At 41.8% G+C, this 19,286-nt stretch overlaps 1 protein-coding gene across 2 annotated transcripts in view; it reads right to left on the reverse strand.

The window, feature by feature from the left end:
* LOC138516807 (catenin alpha-2) overlaps positions 1–19,286 on the reverse strand; it is a 3,575,147-nt gene that overhangs the window by 2,768,770 nt on the left and 787,091 nt on the right. For both annotated transcript variants that reach the window (XM_069632215.1, XM_069632216.1), the window contains exon 3: positions 7,006–7,201. In XM_069632215.1, the coding sequence (XP_069488316.1) occupies positions 7,006–7,201 (196 nt within the window). The remainder of the gene's footprint in view (positions 1–7,005; positions 7,202–19,286) is intronic.

The following is a 19,286-nucleotide window of genomic DNA, read 5'->3' on the forward strand; positions in this document are numbered from 1 at the left end:
GTTCTCTGATTCCCCTGTCACTGGAGTCTCACTGATCAGAGAAGCTGGCCCTAGTATTTGGGAGCCTGCACATAGATGCACGGCCATCCATTTCTGGGAGTCGCTTATCTGTCAGTCCCATATTTCCCATTGTGTTGAAGTCTACCATCCCGTGGCTCTTCGTTCATATGAGCCAGTGGACATGGGGGTGGCAGAATCCATGGAACTGAAGGGATTATAGTCCCTGATCCCAGGGTTCCTGTGGTTATGCTCAGGGGGTTCTCTCTCCCATCTTACCTCATTTTTTTCAGCCCCCATTTCCTGATGACAGGCCAATATCTGACATTTTTGCGCCTCTATTAAGGCCTTACTGGTCTCTATGAGTTGTTCTTGCATGGCTATCTGTTGGTGGAGCCTGTCATTCTTTTCATAGAGAGCCTCATTGTCTCTTTGTGCTTCCTGCCTGAATTGGGAGTTATGGGCCATTTTTTGCTGCAGGAGACTCACCTCCTGAGTTTGGTCCTTACTGGTCTGATTGTTCTTTTACAAGGCATCCTCCACCCACCTGGTATACTCTAGTAGCTTTTTGTAATCCATTTTGATTTCACCAAGTTCTTGAAGGGCCAGGTGATTTTCTACTAGCTTTGTTTTTAAGTGGCTGACTTCCTGGCCTAAGGCGTCCCTCTCCTGACTTAGTTTGCCCCTCTGCTCAGCCAGGTTGTCCCTCTGCTTTTTAAGTGCCCCAGCTTTCTGGCACTCCTCATCAAACTCTGCTTGGGATTCTAGGTCTTTGATAATTAATTTATTATTTGCCTCTTTTAAGGATTCTAGGCGGTTCTGTAGGGTGACTACCTGCTCTGCGCAGGCTCTATTGAAAGTTAATTGTTGCTCCAGCTTTTGTTGACTCTGTTGTAGATAATCCAACCTTTCGTTACACTCTTTTTGCAGTGTCTGTACCTGGGCGTCTTGCACTGCATTCTTTTGCAATAAGAGAGACAGCTCTTCTTGGAGTTTGGTGTCATACTGCCTATCCTCTGTTTCTGATTCTTGGCTACCCTGGAGCCTTTGCTCTGCAGAGTCCAGATTGCTCTGGATTTTCTGCAGTGCTTCCCCTTGCCTCTTTGTGAAATCTACATGATCTGTGTACTTTTCCTGTGTGACTCCTATGTGGAGGTGCAGGTAGGCCGCTATTTTGGCAATTTTGCATTGCTCCTCTTTTATTTTAGGGGTCATATACAACTCGCTAAGTGCTTGATGTAATGGCCCCTTGTCCTTCCAGATATTAAGTTTGATTTCAGTGATTTCTTATTTTATTCCCTGCAGCCATACCTGTTCATCCTATTCTAGCCATTCACCCCTGACAAACAATTTGTGCAGTAGGTGTTCCCATGAAATATTGAATTCCACTGGGGTCGCCATTCCGGAAATATTAATTTCCTTCTGGCTTATCTCAGGGTTACTTTTCTTTTGCAAACAAGCCCAACTCCTTTGAGTATTTCTTTTGAGGGGTGCTTATACAGTGTATCACAGTATGGTAACCCAACAAGGTGTATGTACCCCGTCAGCTAGCACGATGTGTTAGACTGTATAATTCAGGATCTCGCGACGAGCCCCCAAGCTTTAAGTGATTTCAATCTGGCACACACCCAAGTCAAAGCCCAGCATGTAGTGCACAACTGAAACCCTTATTTATTATTGTCTATAAGTTCAATATTCTGAACGATATACCACTCATATCACACCCTTCTCCTGAGACCCCCCCACCCTCCAGTCACACTGAACCAGGAATCAGGCTAGTTTGCAAAGGTACATTTTTATTTATGTATTTAAAATATAATCACAGTATATTTTAATAGGTAAACAACAATCACCAAAGGGGTGACAGAACATAGAATAATATCTTTTAATACACTAGGAATCAAGTGATGAGCACCAAAAACATATACAGCACAGAAAAGAATACTTTTGTGTTGGTTTGGACAGCTGGCACTATAGTTAGAGATTCCCCCTGAAACACCCATCTACCCCCCAATAGGCAATTAAATAGATGTGAGGAGAGAGCAGGTATTAAGGAATAGCACAAATCAAACAGAATATCAGTCCCCCTTCAAACACAAGAGAAAAACGGAATTGACTTTTCAGCTGTCAGCTGACTTTAAAATTGTCTTTAGAATTGACTGGGCAAAAACACCAAATATGGTTAGAAATACTTAAATTGTGGTAAATTCCTAAGGGAGCTGCTTTGAACAGTTGCACACAAGCACAAACAATGATTTAGTCCAAAGAAAGCATTTGAAACCTCAAAGTCCAAGTAAGAAACAATTTAAAGCTATTACACACTTGCAGAATTCTTTCTCAATTGTAATTCGTGGCAAACTTGTCCTTGCGCAATATTCGCGATAACGGGTGAATTGTTTTGCAATGGGTTCTATGGATAGCTATGGATGTTAGGTACAAGTAGGAGTTGACATTCCGTTTCTATCATAAAAACTGAGGGAGTTATACAGGTTTTAGTAAAAGTCGTTTTTGTAAAGGTGATCGTAAACTCGGTTTTCCATTCTCGCGCCTAAAGTCGTTTTTGTGAAGGTGATCGTAAACTCTCCGAGAAGGAGCTTCCCCCAAGGAGGAGGATGCACTGGACTCCCAGGAGAGACAAAGGGGCATTCTCGCGCCTAAACACCCATCGAAAGGAACACTGTTGATAAATGAATATAGAACCATTCTTAGTTGGTCTGGTTAATTACGATAACAAATTAGACTCTTCCATGCTGACTAGTTTTTTTTTCACCACTTTGAATAACAAGTTATGATTCTTTTAAAAACTGTCCATTGTTCACACTTAACAGCAGATGGTCGCTTGGTTCTGCCCCTTTGTCTCTCCTGGGAGTCCAGTGCATCCCCCTCCTTGGGTGAAGCTCCTTCTCGAAGAGTTTACGATCACCTTCACAAAAACGACTTTAGGCGCGAGAATGGAAAACCGGAATGAACTTTTAAAATGAAAGATGGGTTTGCTTACACTATATTATGACTATGGAAAAGAGAATGTCACATGTGAATTTCCACTGTTACGTGGCCAGCGTAACCCTTCACATATGATACTCTAGTTTCCATTCTGGGATTTACTTTTCTTACCCAAAATCAATAATGACTTATGATTTTATAAAATAAAGGAGAAAAATCAGCGCAGGGAAGGTTGTGACAAGACTGTGATTCTGATTTAAAAATAGGATGGGTTGAGATTGGGATAAGGCAATGCAAAGATACTAGAGGTCACTTTTATTTCTATTAATACTCAAAAAATAAGTTATTAAATTGGACCATCAGTTCTGGTCATGGAATGGATCTGGTCTAGGAGGAACAGCACATCAGGCACGGGATTGGATCAGCTAGGCCAGTCACCGGTTTTGCACATGATCTGTCCTTCATGCTTGTGGATATGTCAATCAGCTGGATAGCGAGTTCTTCAGGCAAGCCTAATGGTGGCAAGCCAGAGAATTTCAGGATACTGGCTCAATAGGCCTTCTCACACCACACAACACTTCACTGGGTGGAGATAATAAATTGGAGAATGTGGGCGTTGCTGAAATCGTTAGTTCTGTATTTCTGGCAAGAGTCTTGGCATCCGGATCTGGAAGAATATTAAAGCTGGATGTAGAATACTGGATCAGAGTGCTTCGCCGGAATCCGGAAAGTGAGTGGATCTGTCAGTGAGTCCCTATGTGTTGTCTCTATGCTTAGAAATTGACATCACAAAGTGGGTGTATGGCCCGGCTTAGCTAAGCTTGCCCTTGTGTTCTGGGATAGGAACAAACTCCCTCTCCGCCTTGCAATTTGAGTGATGGATCAAGGATCAAAATTGGATTTGATACTAAATGTATATTTCTACATTGGTCACCATTATACAAATCACAAACAAAGATGCCATATTTTATGTAGCAGCTATTCCTCAAAAAACTGCAGCGGTGGGATCTTGTCTCAACTTTCTACAAGATTGTGTCCTTTTCACTATGAACACAATTTCCAAATGTTATGCAACTTTCCACAAATGTGTGTGTTTAACATGGGGATGTGTGTGGACATTTTCAAAATTCTAACATTAACACTTTTCGCATAAAACCATATATATTGCCATTTCTGTCCAGAACATGTCACACAGTTCTATCACCTCTTCAAACGTGCAGTCAAAAATTAAATTAACAACTCTGTCCTTTTTTTTTTTCACCACTTTCAATAACAAGTTATGATTCTTTTAAAAACTGTCCATTGTTCACACTTAACAGCAGATGGTCGCTTGGTTCTGCCCCTTTGTCTCTCCTGGGAGTCCAGTGCATCCCCCTCCTTGGGGGAAGCTCCTTCTCGGAGAGTTTACGATCACCTTCACACCTCTGCTTCCTGGGCTGAAAGGCTTGTCATTGTTCCTTCTCTTTCTGGAGACAAGAGTCTGTTACACCACACAATTAACATCTCCCAGTGAGTTTTTGCTGAGAGGTAGGCCCTCCTCCTAGGAGAAAAGCCTGCTTTTCCAGTTCTTGCAGCTCAGCCAGGCTAATTAATTCCTAAATCCAGCAAAACCATATTTGATGCATCAAACATAAATACATTACTTCCTTAGCCTTAAAATCTGTGGGATCTAAATCACAACTAAAATCTGTATTCCTTTTTGGCAACAATCCTTTTTATGTTATGCTAATCAAGCAGACTTTTAGTTTTATCAGTAACTCATCTGACAGCTGTCCTTCAGGTAGCCCAGGGTACTGCACCCAGATTTTGGTAGAAGCTGTCAGTTTCAGACAATCCAGTTTGTCTGAAGAATGTTTTGCTCTTCATATTAGGACTTTGTATGTTCCACAATGCTTCATTAGATACATGAATGTTAGCACCAGGCAAGATTTTGAATGTTGAGAAGTGTTGTGGTATAGGCATTTGGGGATTTTTAGCAACAAAGCAAATGTCATTTGTAGGCACATTTTGGGGTTTCACTTCCAAAGTGCTGCTTCTCTCTCTGCACTCTGTTTGCTGGTCATGGAGCCCACTGGAACAGGAAACGTTGAAGGTAGGCAATGTGGCTGTCTGGAATCTATAAGCAAACAGGGGAGAAGACAGTGGGGTGTGGATCACAGAGTCTCAGGTAGGGCGGGGAGTGTAGGGTGTGTGGACCTATGTGTTCGGGAGGAGCCCTGAAAAGGAAGGGACTGAGCACATTCCTGAACTGTAGAAACAATGTGGCAAGTCTGATATTGACGGGGAGGAGGTCCCAGAGTCTTGGAGCCTAGACAGACAAGGCCTGTCTTCTGTTTTCCTTTCCTTCTTGCACTGTCAGAGTTAAATTCTGCATATTTTCTCACTTCTGGTGGATTTCAGATGATGCAACAGGATTTGTCGATGATACAGGCTTGCAGCGGGAGCCTGCCCGAATTGGTCAAATTTGAGGTCTTTAATAAGTCTTGGTGCAGCATGCAGGACTCATCCCAAGGGTGCCAGGGTAGTCGCAGGAAGGCCTTGCCAAATCTAGGTGGGAGAGGAGCAAGGCTGGACAGTGGATCTGAAGTTGTTTTCTGCAGTTACTGTGTTTCACCATATCTATTTTCACTACAGCTATTTTAACCATGATGCCAATCCCCCATTTAACCCTGACAAACCCTGAAAACACTCAACCCCCAACCACCCAATCTCCTATCCCAAACACACCGTTTTTAACAATAAAGTTTTAAAATAAAAATATGTGTCATGCGTTGTGTGTTTTGGATAGGAGATTGGGGTGCATGGGTGTCAACGTGTGGGGGGGGTTTAAATGGAGGATTGACAGCAGTGAAAACATCAGGGTTAAAATAGACACAGTGAAAATAGCTGTAGGGAAAATATGACAAACCCATTTTCTGGGATGCATGCTTTATTTCCTGCAGGAGAGTACGTTGGCATTTGTGCGTTCCTTTCTGTGTGCTGTTTGAAGGTGAGGTGTCTGTCGATATTGAACCCAAGGCACTTGGCACAGGTGGCCAACTCGGGTGTGAAGCCTTCATGGTTCATAGCAGTGACATCCATAGCATACCTGTAAGGAGCCAAGAGCGATAAACATATTGTTTTGCTCATGATAGTATGAGTAAGTATATACACTACCTTAATGAGGTGAAACGGATTACATGGTCTGGTCCGTTTGTGCTTATTTGAAGGTTCTACGTACCAGTGTGTGATTTATTTTCTAGAACAGGAATTGCTTTTCAGGTAAATTCATGTCTGCCTGCTCAGTTCTGCTTAAAGTCATGAACAAGTGATTAGTCAATAGCAGACTTGTCATGGTGGCAGTGTAATCCTACATCTGATTATGTGAAACAGAGTTTGCCGATCACTAACACTATTCCTCCATTTACAGTTAAAATGGTGGCAGGACAATACACTGCCACTGTATTTGCACAAGAGCTAATACTTGCGTAGGCAACATGTTATGGGGGTCACTTTACATCAAATGTAAATTGTATGCAGGGGATCACCGACATTTGCACTTCTATGCTGTTCGGACCCCAGGGTGAGACTTTCATCATTCCCAAAGCAGAGAGTAAAACGTGAAACGGGCCAATTCATGTATACTCTTTCATGTTACTCTATTTACAAAAAAAGTAAACAGCACCTGTAACTTGCACTTGATCTCTATGGAATATGCCTGGTCTTTAGCAGGTGCAAAATCAGGGTGGTGTCCATAGGAACCCATTTTAAGACCACGAGAAAATATCATGCAAGCATAAAAAGAAATGCACTGACATGAGTGAGAAGGGCAAGACCATGGACATATTTACTACGCGCTGGGCCCCTCCTCCGCCTTGTCACTGCAGACAAATGGGACAGAGCAGAACATGCAGGCAGAAAAGCATTGCGCCTCACTTTTGCATGTCCCTTTCCCACTCGCCTCATTTAAAATGAAGCAGGCATAAACCGGCTTATAAGAGGCATTGGGATATGAAATCCAAAAAAGAACCGTCAAAAAGCATAAAAGGTTATTCCTGGAACTAACTGGATTAGAAACACACATACCTTGTTTGCGTACGTCTTCTACAGCTGCAATCAATTCCTCCTTCAGGTCATGGCTTTCTTTGGCGATCTGCTCTCCTTTTTCCAGAAAGTTCTGAGTGGCCTGCTCCACCGAAGCAGCAAGAACATGGGCCTTCTTCGATCGGCCTTTCTTTTTACCTGACGGTCCCTTGTTGCTCGTGTTTACAAGTGTGGTCACCTAATAAAGTAAGACACTCGTAAGCCCATCTGATAATCATGGCCTATGTCAGTATTTTATAAAACGGTTCACATCTGTGGGCAAAAGAAGCACAGGATTTTATTTGGATCTATACCTCTTAATCGTGAAAAATATTTCTAAATTGCACACTCACAACCTACACTAAAATACATTATCCTGGTCATCTTCCTCATTTAGGAAGGGTCTTTCATTTGGATCACAAATGCTTGTGGTCTGGTACAATGTACTTCTTCACAAACACGGTTTCCGGTAAAGGGGCTCGATCATACCTTTCACCTGAAATGCATTTCCTAAATCGTCAAAGTAGCTTATTGCACAAATGCTGTGTCAATTCTTTCATCTGTATTTATAAAAGTGAACATTTGTGGGTGGCTGGGTTGATGGCAAAGCGGTGTTAGGACCCTCAGGACATTACTGGCTTCATGACATGGGTACACCTCACGCCTGTCCCCGGATTCCAGCAAAACTAAATGTGTTAGGGGGTTTGTGTCTTGGCGAAGCATTGTTCTTATACAATCCACCCCGTTTCACCAATCTGCAACAGATTTTGAATAGTTACCTGTTATGACCTTGCAGACATGAACTTGCTACATAACATTTGGACACGCCACCCCTTTCCCCGGATTTCGACATTAGGAACAACACTCGGAAAACCATGTTTCAAGGCCATAGGTTGCATGGTTTCTGAGATATGTGCACCGCAATGCACTGCAACAAACTGCACCACGCCAGGGTGGGGCGAAAGGCGGGGAGAGAGGACAGAAGATCCCAGTATGCAGCAGCTCACCAACTCTCAACTACCCCTGCGCCAGCTTCGGGGTATGTCAGCCAGCCACACACGCTAGTTCTCAGTTCAGTTTACTTCAGGGTGCAAAGCACATCAAGCAAAGAGCGAATCAGAACAGTGACCTACAGGATCATTGATTTTCAACAATTGATGAGAGTGTAATCATGTCTGTCTACAGAATCCGTTCAGAGAACCGGTACTTTTGGTAATGTCTAAATAATACTGTTTCGCAAATTCCATATACTTGGTTTCCTAAAAAATGCAAAAGATTTCAAAACCATAAACCTTTTTCTAAAGATGTATGTATTAGAAGTAACTTCTTTACTATTTTTGGAAATCATTTTTGTCAGTAAATCCAAACATAGAAGCTGTTACTTGACATATTTTTCCAAAATGTTCGTTTTGAGAGATTGTGAGATTGCTTCTTATTTTGTTTTTTCAATAGGTTAAAATGCCAACGCTGAATGGGTCCATTCTTCTTCTTCTTCTTCTTCAAGAGCTGTATTCGGCATCAGCCTTTTAAGTGCAAAATACAGCCAATGCGATAATTGCCCAACACAGTCTTTTATGTGGCCTTAAGCCCCTGTTCCAAGGGTTGTAACCGGGGATAGCAGCCAAGCAGCAATGAGGGATCTGGGTCATTACCCTCAATTTCAGTATTTGGAAAAGGGGCTTAAGGCCATTAGCATTCTGGGCTGCCAAATCGGTAACCAGGTGTGCTAAAAAAGTATTTGCAGTCATTCAACGGGGTGCCTCGTGGGTCGCTTTCAATGACTGGAAATACTGTTTTAAGATGACTGCCATGGAAGGTGAAGGAGGGGCTCTGTACACAGCCCTTCTTCCCTTTCCATGGTGGCCTGCAGGAGCCAAGGGAAAGAAGCGGCTGCAGTGACACTAGCCGCTGCTGAAATAAGGTAAGTAGGGGGGGTGGGAAATCTAAAAAAAAGGTGACAGATGGTGGGGGGGAAGATGGTGGAAGAGGGAGCCGGCCATCGGGTGGCATGAAACACAGGCTTTCATTGCTGATTTGAGCCTGCGTTCCGAGCCACCTGATTGGCTGGTTCCCCCCTGCCAGGGTGCTAATGGCTATTGAGAATCTGCAAGTAGACTAAATGATCGCATATCTATTTATAGTAAACAGAACATCTAAATGGCTTAGACAATTGAACATTGAAAAATAGGGTATTTTTCAAACTGTTTATTGGCCTGAGCTATGGTAATCACAATCACAGCCCATTAAGTTGCACCAAAGAGCACTGAGCCACATTCTCAATGGCCATTTGTATGATTCAACTGCCCCTTTTCCCCCTCTGTAAATGCACAGAGCAGTATGAAGTATCGGCAATCTGTATGCATTTCAGAGTAAATCTTGAATCAAAAATGTCCTTGAAATGCATACAAAAAGCATTGCCTTCTTGCGCGTGGCAACAACATGTTCAATTAAACAGAGGGAGACTGTCATGCATTTTCTTGGATGTGGAAGAACAGTTAATGAGCGCGGCTATTCAAGGTGTATTTCTATCCCTATACATTTTTTTTCTTGCATTTCGGTCCCTCAAGGGCGAGAATGTTTTTTTTCTTTGTCTCACATTTGACAAGGGTTGGCACTAAATGGACCTCTTACTGCGAAAGGCACTCTCTTCAACGATATAGGAGCTGGAAAACAACAAACATTAGTTTCGAGATTGTACTCAGCACACTCACGTGTATGGAGCTTTACAGGAATCATTTATGCAGGCACACTGCCCCCCCCAAGAAATAATCAGGTCACCTTGTGTGGGAATGGCTTGCACAACAAGTAAAAAGGTGTGTCCTTGACCTTTTAAAAACAATGTATTATGTGATCCTTTAGGAATCAGGACATATTTAACCAATGGATAATGTTGTATAGCCAGTGTGTAATCATATGATACAGCATGTTTATTGAAAAGACCTTGATATTTACACCACATATGCTAATAGATTAATTTAGTACCTTCAAACTCATGTATCTATAAAATATGATCCCTATTTGTGGTTGCAGCAAATGTGATACACTAATGGCCCGATTTCATGGGATGCTTACCCAGTTCAAAGTGAATTTGCACTGCTGAAAAGTGACTTTGTGTTGCGGACATCAAGCCAGATTCATTGAAATGTGCAAAATTTATTTTTACCGTGCAAAGTCCGGGAAAGGCTAACTTTCCCGGACATTGCACTGCAGAAAGACACTTTAGACGGTTCCATGAATCAAGGTTTGTAACAGCAGTGCAAAGTCACTTTTCACCAGTGCAAATTCACTTTGAACCGGGCAAATATTCCATGAATCAGGCCCTTAATGCCCATACTAGCTTTGCACAAAATTAACCTTCTCTATATACAGTGATCATTTTCCTCATAAATAAACATGGATAGATTGTTCTGTATCTAGAGAACTACACCAAAGTTGAACATGTTTTAGATTAGCTATACCAAGACGAATACATCTCTCAATAAATCTGGTTTATGGCATACAGTGTCATACACTCTAAAACCTAGTTGGACATCCAGCCTTTTAGACCTAAATGAAACATGCAACTGAGTACTTTGTCTTTTTTACTCCAAAACACTTTTATTTAAGATATTCCTAATTATTCCACATATACGGTATATTATGATATGATAATGTATTTATAGTGCGCCTATACACATGTGTTTCAAGGAGCAACAAGGCAAGGGGGGACATGAGAGAACTTGACAACGATCTTAGTAGGCCAAGTGACAATGAGATCGTGCAAGTGCTGGGAGAGGGAAGGGGAAAGTGCAAAAACTACAACTTGTTTACATACATATGCAATCATGTTCACACCTCCTGTTCTCAAAATATATATATTTTTTTAATTCCATATTGTTTTATGTGTGTCTTCATCACTTTTCAAATGAGACACCTCCTTAACAATACCTTTGGAAACATGCACCTTTGTAGACCTACTGGTATCGTTAGGCTCTTTAACATTATGCATATGTTTGTAACCCTGCACAAAATTGTAATCCTCTGGTAGACAGCACGACTGTCCTGGGAACATGCCTATCTTACTCTATTGTGAGTTACTGATTTTTATGGTTGCTTCATTTACCCCTGAATAGAAACAAACTTTGTGAATCCGACATCTCGGGCCTGATTTACACAAATGTTTTCAATGGGTACTTTCCCATGTTAAAACATGTTTGTAAATCAGGCCCTTTGTCTACTACTGGTATTTTGCTCAGACATACACTACTCCATTTCTGAACAGTGGGCGACACATTTTATAGACCTTTCTAACTAAGCAACTTTCAAAGTGCATTCCAGAATTTCGAACATGAATTGCTCCTTTGGGTAGGTTTGAAGAAGTGTCTGGTGGTCACACCGCTATACCCAAGGTAAGAGATCAATTTATTGAACTACCTTATTGTATGCTCCATGCTTTCATAGAAAAGGTCACAGCAGTATTGGGGTGGTCATACTACCAATTGAACACCCATGTCTAAATTCACACTACATTTGTGAAACCCTTCTAAGTTCTAAGAAATATATGTTCCCACCTAACATATAGTGAACCCATACCCTTTAATAACCTATACACAAGCCATATCATTACATGCATTCCTTGCCTCCCTTCAACCATTAATGGAAGATGAAATGTATTCTTTCTATATCCTAATACAAGGGGAAGGCAAGCGCGTTTCAACAAAATGACAAACCTAAGTATCTAATTAAATACCCAGCCATGGATTATATTGAATTATGTAGAAAACATTTCAGGGACAGCCTCGGAATTATCCATACCTGGGCAATGAGCACAAACATAAAGAAAATAGGAGGAAAAATCAAGTTTGTTCTATTAAGCCAACGCTCAAATTATAGAGACATCCAACGTTTGCTCAATGACATGCAATTAGATGGGTTCTCACCTGAAATGGCCCCATCGGCAAAACCACTCAGGTTCATTGACAGTTACCTATCCTTTCACCAACATATCAGAAAGAGCTCCCAAACAGTCATGTATCAGCTAACTCTTTGCCAGAAGTCGAAAACATTTCTCCCTTAATCAGACTTTCTGGCCATGATTCAGTACCTTATGATGTTCCACTTAGCAGCTTCGCCATGCTGGCTACTAATGTCTAATCCTCAAAAAAGCAGCTTGGCATGCTTCAAGATGCTTAATCACCTGAACCAAAACATGTGAGGTTATCCCTCAAACCAAAAAGTATGACATTGGCTGATCAATTTTTTACACAACACTCATGCTTCTCTCTGAAAACCGAGACTCCAGCCTACCTTAATGGGAAACTCTCCAATTGTAGTGGCGTGCACACATGTATGATTCACACTATCCCCATGCTTAATTCATCCTTAACCCGGAAAGAGAAAACAAGGAAACAAGCATTGCCATGCTGTGTTCCAGCCAACTGAAACACCAACCCAGCTTCTACTAGAACATTTCAGATGCTCCCTCATTTCAGGACACGGATAAAGACTTGGCTCTTCAAGCACTACATAGGAGGCATCACAAATACCTGCCACGTTTAAGCAGTCCTACTGCCTACCCATATTCCTCTCACACCCTACCGATTTTTCATTTATCATTGCTCCAATAGGCATGGTTTAAGCAAAAGGAAAAGGGTATGGCTGTAAGGTTTTGAATTAATCATAACCACAGGCACAATTCTGGGCTATGCACCAGACCATAGTTTTTCAGCTTGCCAAGTCATTACAGAAGGAGAAAGACATATGCAAAGCAGGCTTGGTCCCACCCCTAAATGGGCAGTCCAGCCCAAACTGGACCGGTCACATAGCCGTCTCTATAAGACCACAAGTATCCCCAGACATGTTTCGGCCTTGTCGTGCATCATCAGTGAGGATTAGATTGGGTCTCTAGACCCAGCAGGCTCGGGACCCATGTCTGAGCATACCAATTCCACTAGGAGTGACTTAAGCAAAACAAATAGGTGACGTTTGGAAGGATTTGAATTAATCATAACCACAGGCAACCTATGTTATAGAGATGATTTCCGGATGATACTCATATGCACAAACATAGCATACTTGCCAACCCTACTGATTCAGGAGGTAGGCTACCGCTTTTTAAGCAGTACTACAACCTACCAATATTCCTCTCAAACTCTACTGATTTTTCATTAATCATGGCTCCAGTAGGCATGGCTGCCTGAGGCCCAGAGCAGCATCCTGTATGTGGGTGTGTTATTGGCCCATTGATTTGATTGATTACATTGTGCTGCCTGGCCACGTGAAACAGACAGTCGACTCAGCCCTGCACATCCTGAGGTCCAGCTAGTGTCAGAGCATCAGCTTGATGCCTGCCATCCTGTGCCTCTCTCTTAGCTGCCTGCCTCATCGTGCTGTGAGCTCTGAGCTGGTGGTCTCTGTATCACAAAATTCCTCTGAACTTGGTCTGTCACTGTGTGCTCAGCTCTGATGTAAATACATGCAGATGCTAGCGGAAAGTCGTCATCTCCAACCATCTCTGCAGGTATGGTAAATTACTTAAGTTTGTTTAATGATCAGGGCATGTTGATTCAGTACCCTTCATAAGTCAAGTATGTAAAAGGGCCAGGCAAAATCCCACAATTAACCTTTGCACAGTTCTAGCAGCTTTGATATCCTGGGTGTTAGTCTTAGCAGTTAACAGTGCTGACACAAGTTATGGTTGCTTACCTTACCATAACTGGTGAATTTCTGGGGTTTTTCAGTTTTACTTGTAACCATAACATCCCTTTAACAACGTTTTTTCAATGAATGTCATAGGTTTTCATTAGTGCAACTTATCCATAATGTCCCTTTAACCATGATTTTTCACTGAACTTCATAGGTTTTTACCTGTTCAAACTTAATTTGCTATAATTTCCTTTAACTCACCCCCAATGCAGCACCTTTAGAGTCTGTGGACAAGGCGATTGTTGGCGGACAGAAGGTAGCATTGACAAAGCTCAGAAGCACAGCAGAGAACAGACCATGTTCAACCCACCCACCAAACACACATTTATAACACACCATTACTTTGTACAAATCATCACTTCAAAATGTAGAAATACATTTTTCATTTATCACACAATATAATGGAATGCACCAAGCACAAACCAAAACTGTACACCTCATATTAGCACTGCAATACAACTCAAATCGTCCCGGGAGGATAGCACAGCGGCAGCGTGCGCGTCTTGGAAGCAAGACGACACAAAGCAACAACAGGTTCGATCCCCGGGTCCGCACTTAGAAACCTCTGAGTGTTTAAGCGCGATATAAATACGTAACTAAGACAAAGAAAAAACACAACTAAGAAAAACTAACAATTCCTGTAACAGCGCCTCGATGCCTGCGGGCTGTGTGAGCACTTTATAAATGTAAAAAAATAAATAAATAAATAAAACTCTGCATACAAAGTCACAAACACTAGGTGCTTATTCCAAAACAATCTCTCACCAAATAGTAAGTAAACTGTGTTATTACCATTCATTATCTAAACATTTTGTATAAGCAAATATCACTATTATTTTTATTTTATCAGAATTGGCAAACACGCTTGAGTGGTTGGAAGAACAAACAATGTATTCAATACAAAGCTCATTGAAATAATAATATCTTCTTTTCTCATACCACATACTTTACATAAAGAAAAAACACCCCAATTTAATTATGGAGAATCCTAAGAACCAAAAAGACAATCTCTATCCCCAACTGTCCATAATGAAATCATGATCTTATCTGCAAAATTGGATGAATTTAGTAGTTATGTTAAGGGTCTTTTCAATTATCTAAACAATCATCTTATTAGACATGTTGGTTATCACTGTGCTTATTGTACCTTTGCCCCTCGCCACCACTAATCACACCCATCAAATTCCCAAAGTCTAAATGGAAAATTCTATGATGAAACTCTCAACCTCCCCTCATAATCATTGGACAGTTATTCCAAATGCTCCTATTTATGTTTCTCATTCTGATACCCCATCCCTTTCATAAATCCATTTATTTATTTACCATAAATATGTTCTATATTGTACAGTCATATTTTTTTAAACCCCAATTAATAGTCCGTGGACCATACAAATGTCTGGGGTGTCCGTTCACAAAATGTAGGTATTGTGGGATGTTTTTATCCACGCATCCAAGCCCTACCTCAAAACTGTGCAGTACTGACATGGAAAACATCATGATGGCCAGAGCTTCCCAGAAAATGCACAGGGAAATGCATGAAGAATAGGCTGCCACTCATTTTTGCCGATGTTATGGGCACAGAAGGACACTGGCTAAAACCACCATTGGACTACTCACACAGTAGTCTGAAACCATTGGGAATGGCAATGCTGATTGCCAAAAGCAAACCCATAACTGTTGGGAATTCATTTTCTTAAATCCCAAAAAGGGGTGCAGTACCAGTACTCACCACTATCAAAAAGCCGGCGTTTTAAAACAACACCAGATTTTACTTTTTTGTAGAAAACTGAATAAATGAACTCAAAGCAAGCCAAAGAAAGACTTACTGAGAGGTGGATCCAATGTAAAGTTATATTCTGAAGTGACTTGAAGGTTTATAACAAGACTGGCTGAGCTGTGGATTTCAGCAGTTTAAGTAAATTTGGACTGAAAGACACTAAAAATCTAAATGTTTAAAAGAAATGAGTGACCTACTTTGAGTGTCACATAGGTTGCAATTGTTTAAATGTCATAGTTTTAAACTTAGAATCAGCATTCTAGCTGCATATGTAAACATTGTCTTGACTTAAACTGGGTAACAAAAAGTGACATTTTATCTGAAACCTGGCTTAAGGAACTGAATTCTGCCTGGCAACTACCCCCCATCAGGAGTGAAACTTGAGTCACAGCTGTGTTCCCAGGCCTATCTGCCTTTTGCTGGCCACACTAAGGATATGCCATCTCTCTGATAATTGAATTAAGGGGAGCCCCCACAGAATACAGGAGCTCTGAACAAAGCCCTGTCCTGACTCAGGCAAATGTTTTATTGGCGGGAGTCGTAAATGGAGCTTCCTCCTGGAAGGACAGGGGAGGGGCACTGCCTGTGAGAGCAAGCTGGCTTGGCAGAACTGGAAAAAACAGAAATTCAACCTTGTGCTGGGGGGAAACCACACCCCTTTGGGGCCAGAACATAACTCTAAAAAGATGAATAACTCATAGTACGGACTTGTGAAAATTATTTAAATGACACCATAATTCTTGTGATTTTTCTGCCCACATTTTAAGACGTGTTAGGACCCGGTGGTATGTTCAGGGGGGTTTTAGCGGAAAAGAGGATATTACTCAAAATGTGTGCATGTGAAAAATCTGACACTTCATCAACTAATGCCCATACTCCTTGCGCACATGTGTGTAAATTTGGGTTAATGTCCGACATTGCAAAATCAGTTAAAAAGTGAAATATGTGCCATTTCTGAATGCAAGCCCCCAGGAAGAGCAGAGTTTGAACAGGGGATACCTCCTGTGATATGTGAAGGGTGCATGTAATTTTAAACAAATGTGTACCTGTGCAAATATGTTTTTTTTATCAAATATATATTGTGTGCAATTTGACAGGGGGGATCCTCTGACCCATAAAACCTACAGCATCACTCTGACTCACAGTTCCTTCCCCAATCATGGGAGAGGGGAGAATTGGGCCAATGGCAAGTGTAGAGGGGTAGGGTTTAGTGATGCTGCACACACACCCATTTTAAAAACAGATAAAAGCAGACAGACAGGACAGATAGGGACCTTCAAATCCATTTGCAGCGGGACGCTCTGCCGGGAAAATCCATACTTTACCTCCATCAATCTCTAGAGAAAGCTGTGCAGAAAGATCCAGACTTTAAATCCATCAATCTCCAGAATCCAGAGAGAGAGCAGAGCCCAGACAAGAGTCCAGTCTAAAAACCTGACCAGATCCGTGGCGAGGCCCATTTAATTCAAGAATATAGTGTGAGTACCTAGTAGAACTGTGCAGAACCAAGCTCTTAGTTAAAATAATATAATTCAAGCTATTTTAATCTAAGTAGAACTGCCTCCTAACTGTCACCTGTCTTTTGTAAAGCTGTCACTTGTCATTTTCTAGTTGCAAGCTGCACTTGTCTTTTTGAACTTTAAAATTTCAAATCTGAAAAACGACCTTCACAAAATCGCTCATATCTCCGCGACCGTTTGTCTTAGAGACTTGCAGTAACTTTCATCTGGAAGCTGAGATCCTAGGCTGTCCTAGGACCCCAAAACGATAGTGATAGTCCTTGTAGTTCCTCTGTAATCGCGCCCGGCGCATTCGCAAATTTTGCCGCGATTTGACATTTTGCCGCGATTTGCAAGTTTCTCCACGTGTAAAAATCTGCTGCTGCTTGCCTTCTGTTAAAGAAAAAATTTGTTTAACCTGCCAATCATTCCTGAATCATTGCTAGGGTGAGCCTGGACTAATATTAACTTGATACCACTCACCCTGAACCTCCTAGAGGGAATTAAAAGCATTTTAGCATATTTTTCACTTCATTGCCAGCACATATAAAAGCATTTTGGGCCTGTGTTTCCAACTTCTGTAGTGTAAGCTTGCTGGGGTGAACTGAATTACAGTTGATTGCATTTCTGAGAACTGTGTGCTTTCCTTCCATTTCCTTGCATTGCATAAAGGGGGGGAGGGGATTGCCAGAGAAAAGTGATTACATTGTCTTTTGCTGAAATCCTATCAAGTGATTTTCTGTACTGCATTTCATTCAACATTGCATCCATTTGAACTCTATAAAGCATTCTCTATCACATTATTCTTCTGTCCCTATTTACCAGTGTGCTACCTTATCCATTTCATGTCAACTCCTTAGTGATTATAAAGAAGTGTGCTAGTGCCAGATTCTCCGTTGTTAATCTTTATCATACAAGATTAAGTGTGATATCCAATTATTAATTTATTATTAAAGTGTGATATATCTCTACATTGTTTAATTTTTTTCAAATAAATCTTTTAAATTTGCAAAACAAACCTACTTCTTGGCTCAGTAGGGTCAGGGGGATTCTAAGAGAGGGGTGTTATATAGGGGTAGTCATCCAGAACGCATGAACTGGACATAAAGATATATCAATAAGGATTTCCATTCAGTATCCCAGACTAGGCATTGACTTAGCTGTAGTGTTGAATTGAATCCTCTTACAAATTGCGGGCTCGTCCGGGATGTTTGGGTTAGATCTACCATTTGTGCAGATTAATACAGCGTGCCAGCTGACCAGATACACATATCCGGTCGGATCACCACGCTGTGTTACGCTGTAAAGCACTCCTCAAAGGAACGCTCTTAGGAAAAGGTCTGTTTTGCAAAAATAAAATACAAACTTCTGTAAGTCAGGACAGAGACCAATCTCTAGAATGACGACCTTAGTAGACATGAAAATAGCCAGAGAGCACTTCTTACATAAGTTATTTGTGAGAGGTGAGTGGACTCACCAGGACCAGACGGTCTGGTTGCAGGCCATCACGCAACAGGTCATGGAAACAGGGTCAGATATATGGAGAGATCAGGGTCCCTTACATGTGGCCCTGAGTGAACTATATTTGGCCCCGAAGGCTAAGGATGAGCACAACAAGATTGCCAGGGTAGCGGCATATTTATATTTACATATGGGAGCCATGCAGGACAAATGTGCTGAAGGCCAAGATTTGGCGAGTAGGCAACTGCTGGCATTACAGAAGGCCCAATCTGATCTGGACTCTTCTGAGCAGAGGCTGCAGAGGAGCCAGGAGTCAGAAAATGATAGTAGGCAGTATATCATTAAAATAAAAGAGGACCTGGATATACTGCAACAGGAAAAGGCTGACCAGGATACCAGATTTCTGGCCTTGCAGAAGGAGTACCAAGAAGGTTTGGACTCCCTACTGCAGAGCCAGAAAAAGCTGGAGCAACAGTTAGATTTCAATAGGGTATGTGCTGAGCAGGTAGTCACCGTGCAAAGCCACCTAGATAGGGAGAAGGCAGAGAGCAATAAACTGATTCTGAAAGACCTGGATAACCAGGCAGAGTTTGATCAGGAGCGCCAGAAAGCTGGTGCCTTCCAACGGCAGAGGGACGACCTGGCAGCACAGATGCAGGCTCTCAGTCAGGAAAGAGACACTTTAGGCCAGGAAGTCTGCCACTTAAAAAAGGAAATTGAAGAAAATCACCTGGCCCTCCAGGGGCTGGGTGACCTCCAAAAAGAAAACCAGAACTTGGTAGAGCACACCAGAAGGGTGGAAGAGGCTCTGGCAAGAAAGGAGCAGACCAGTAGGGATGGGACTCAGGAGGTAAACCTCCTGC

This window comes from Ambystoma mexicanum, chromosome 6q, assembly GCF_040938575.1.
Source record: "Ambystoma mexicanum isolate Mex_15411 chromosome 6q, UKY_AmexF1_1, whole genome shotgun sequence".
Taxonomy (NCBI): domain Eukaryota; kingdom Metazoa; phylum Chordata; class Amphibia; order Caudata; family Ambystomatidae; genus Ambystoma; species Ambystoma mexicanum.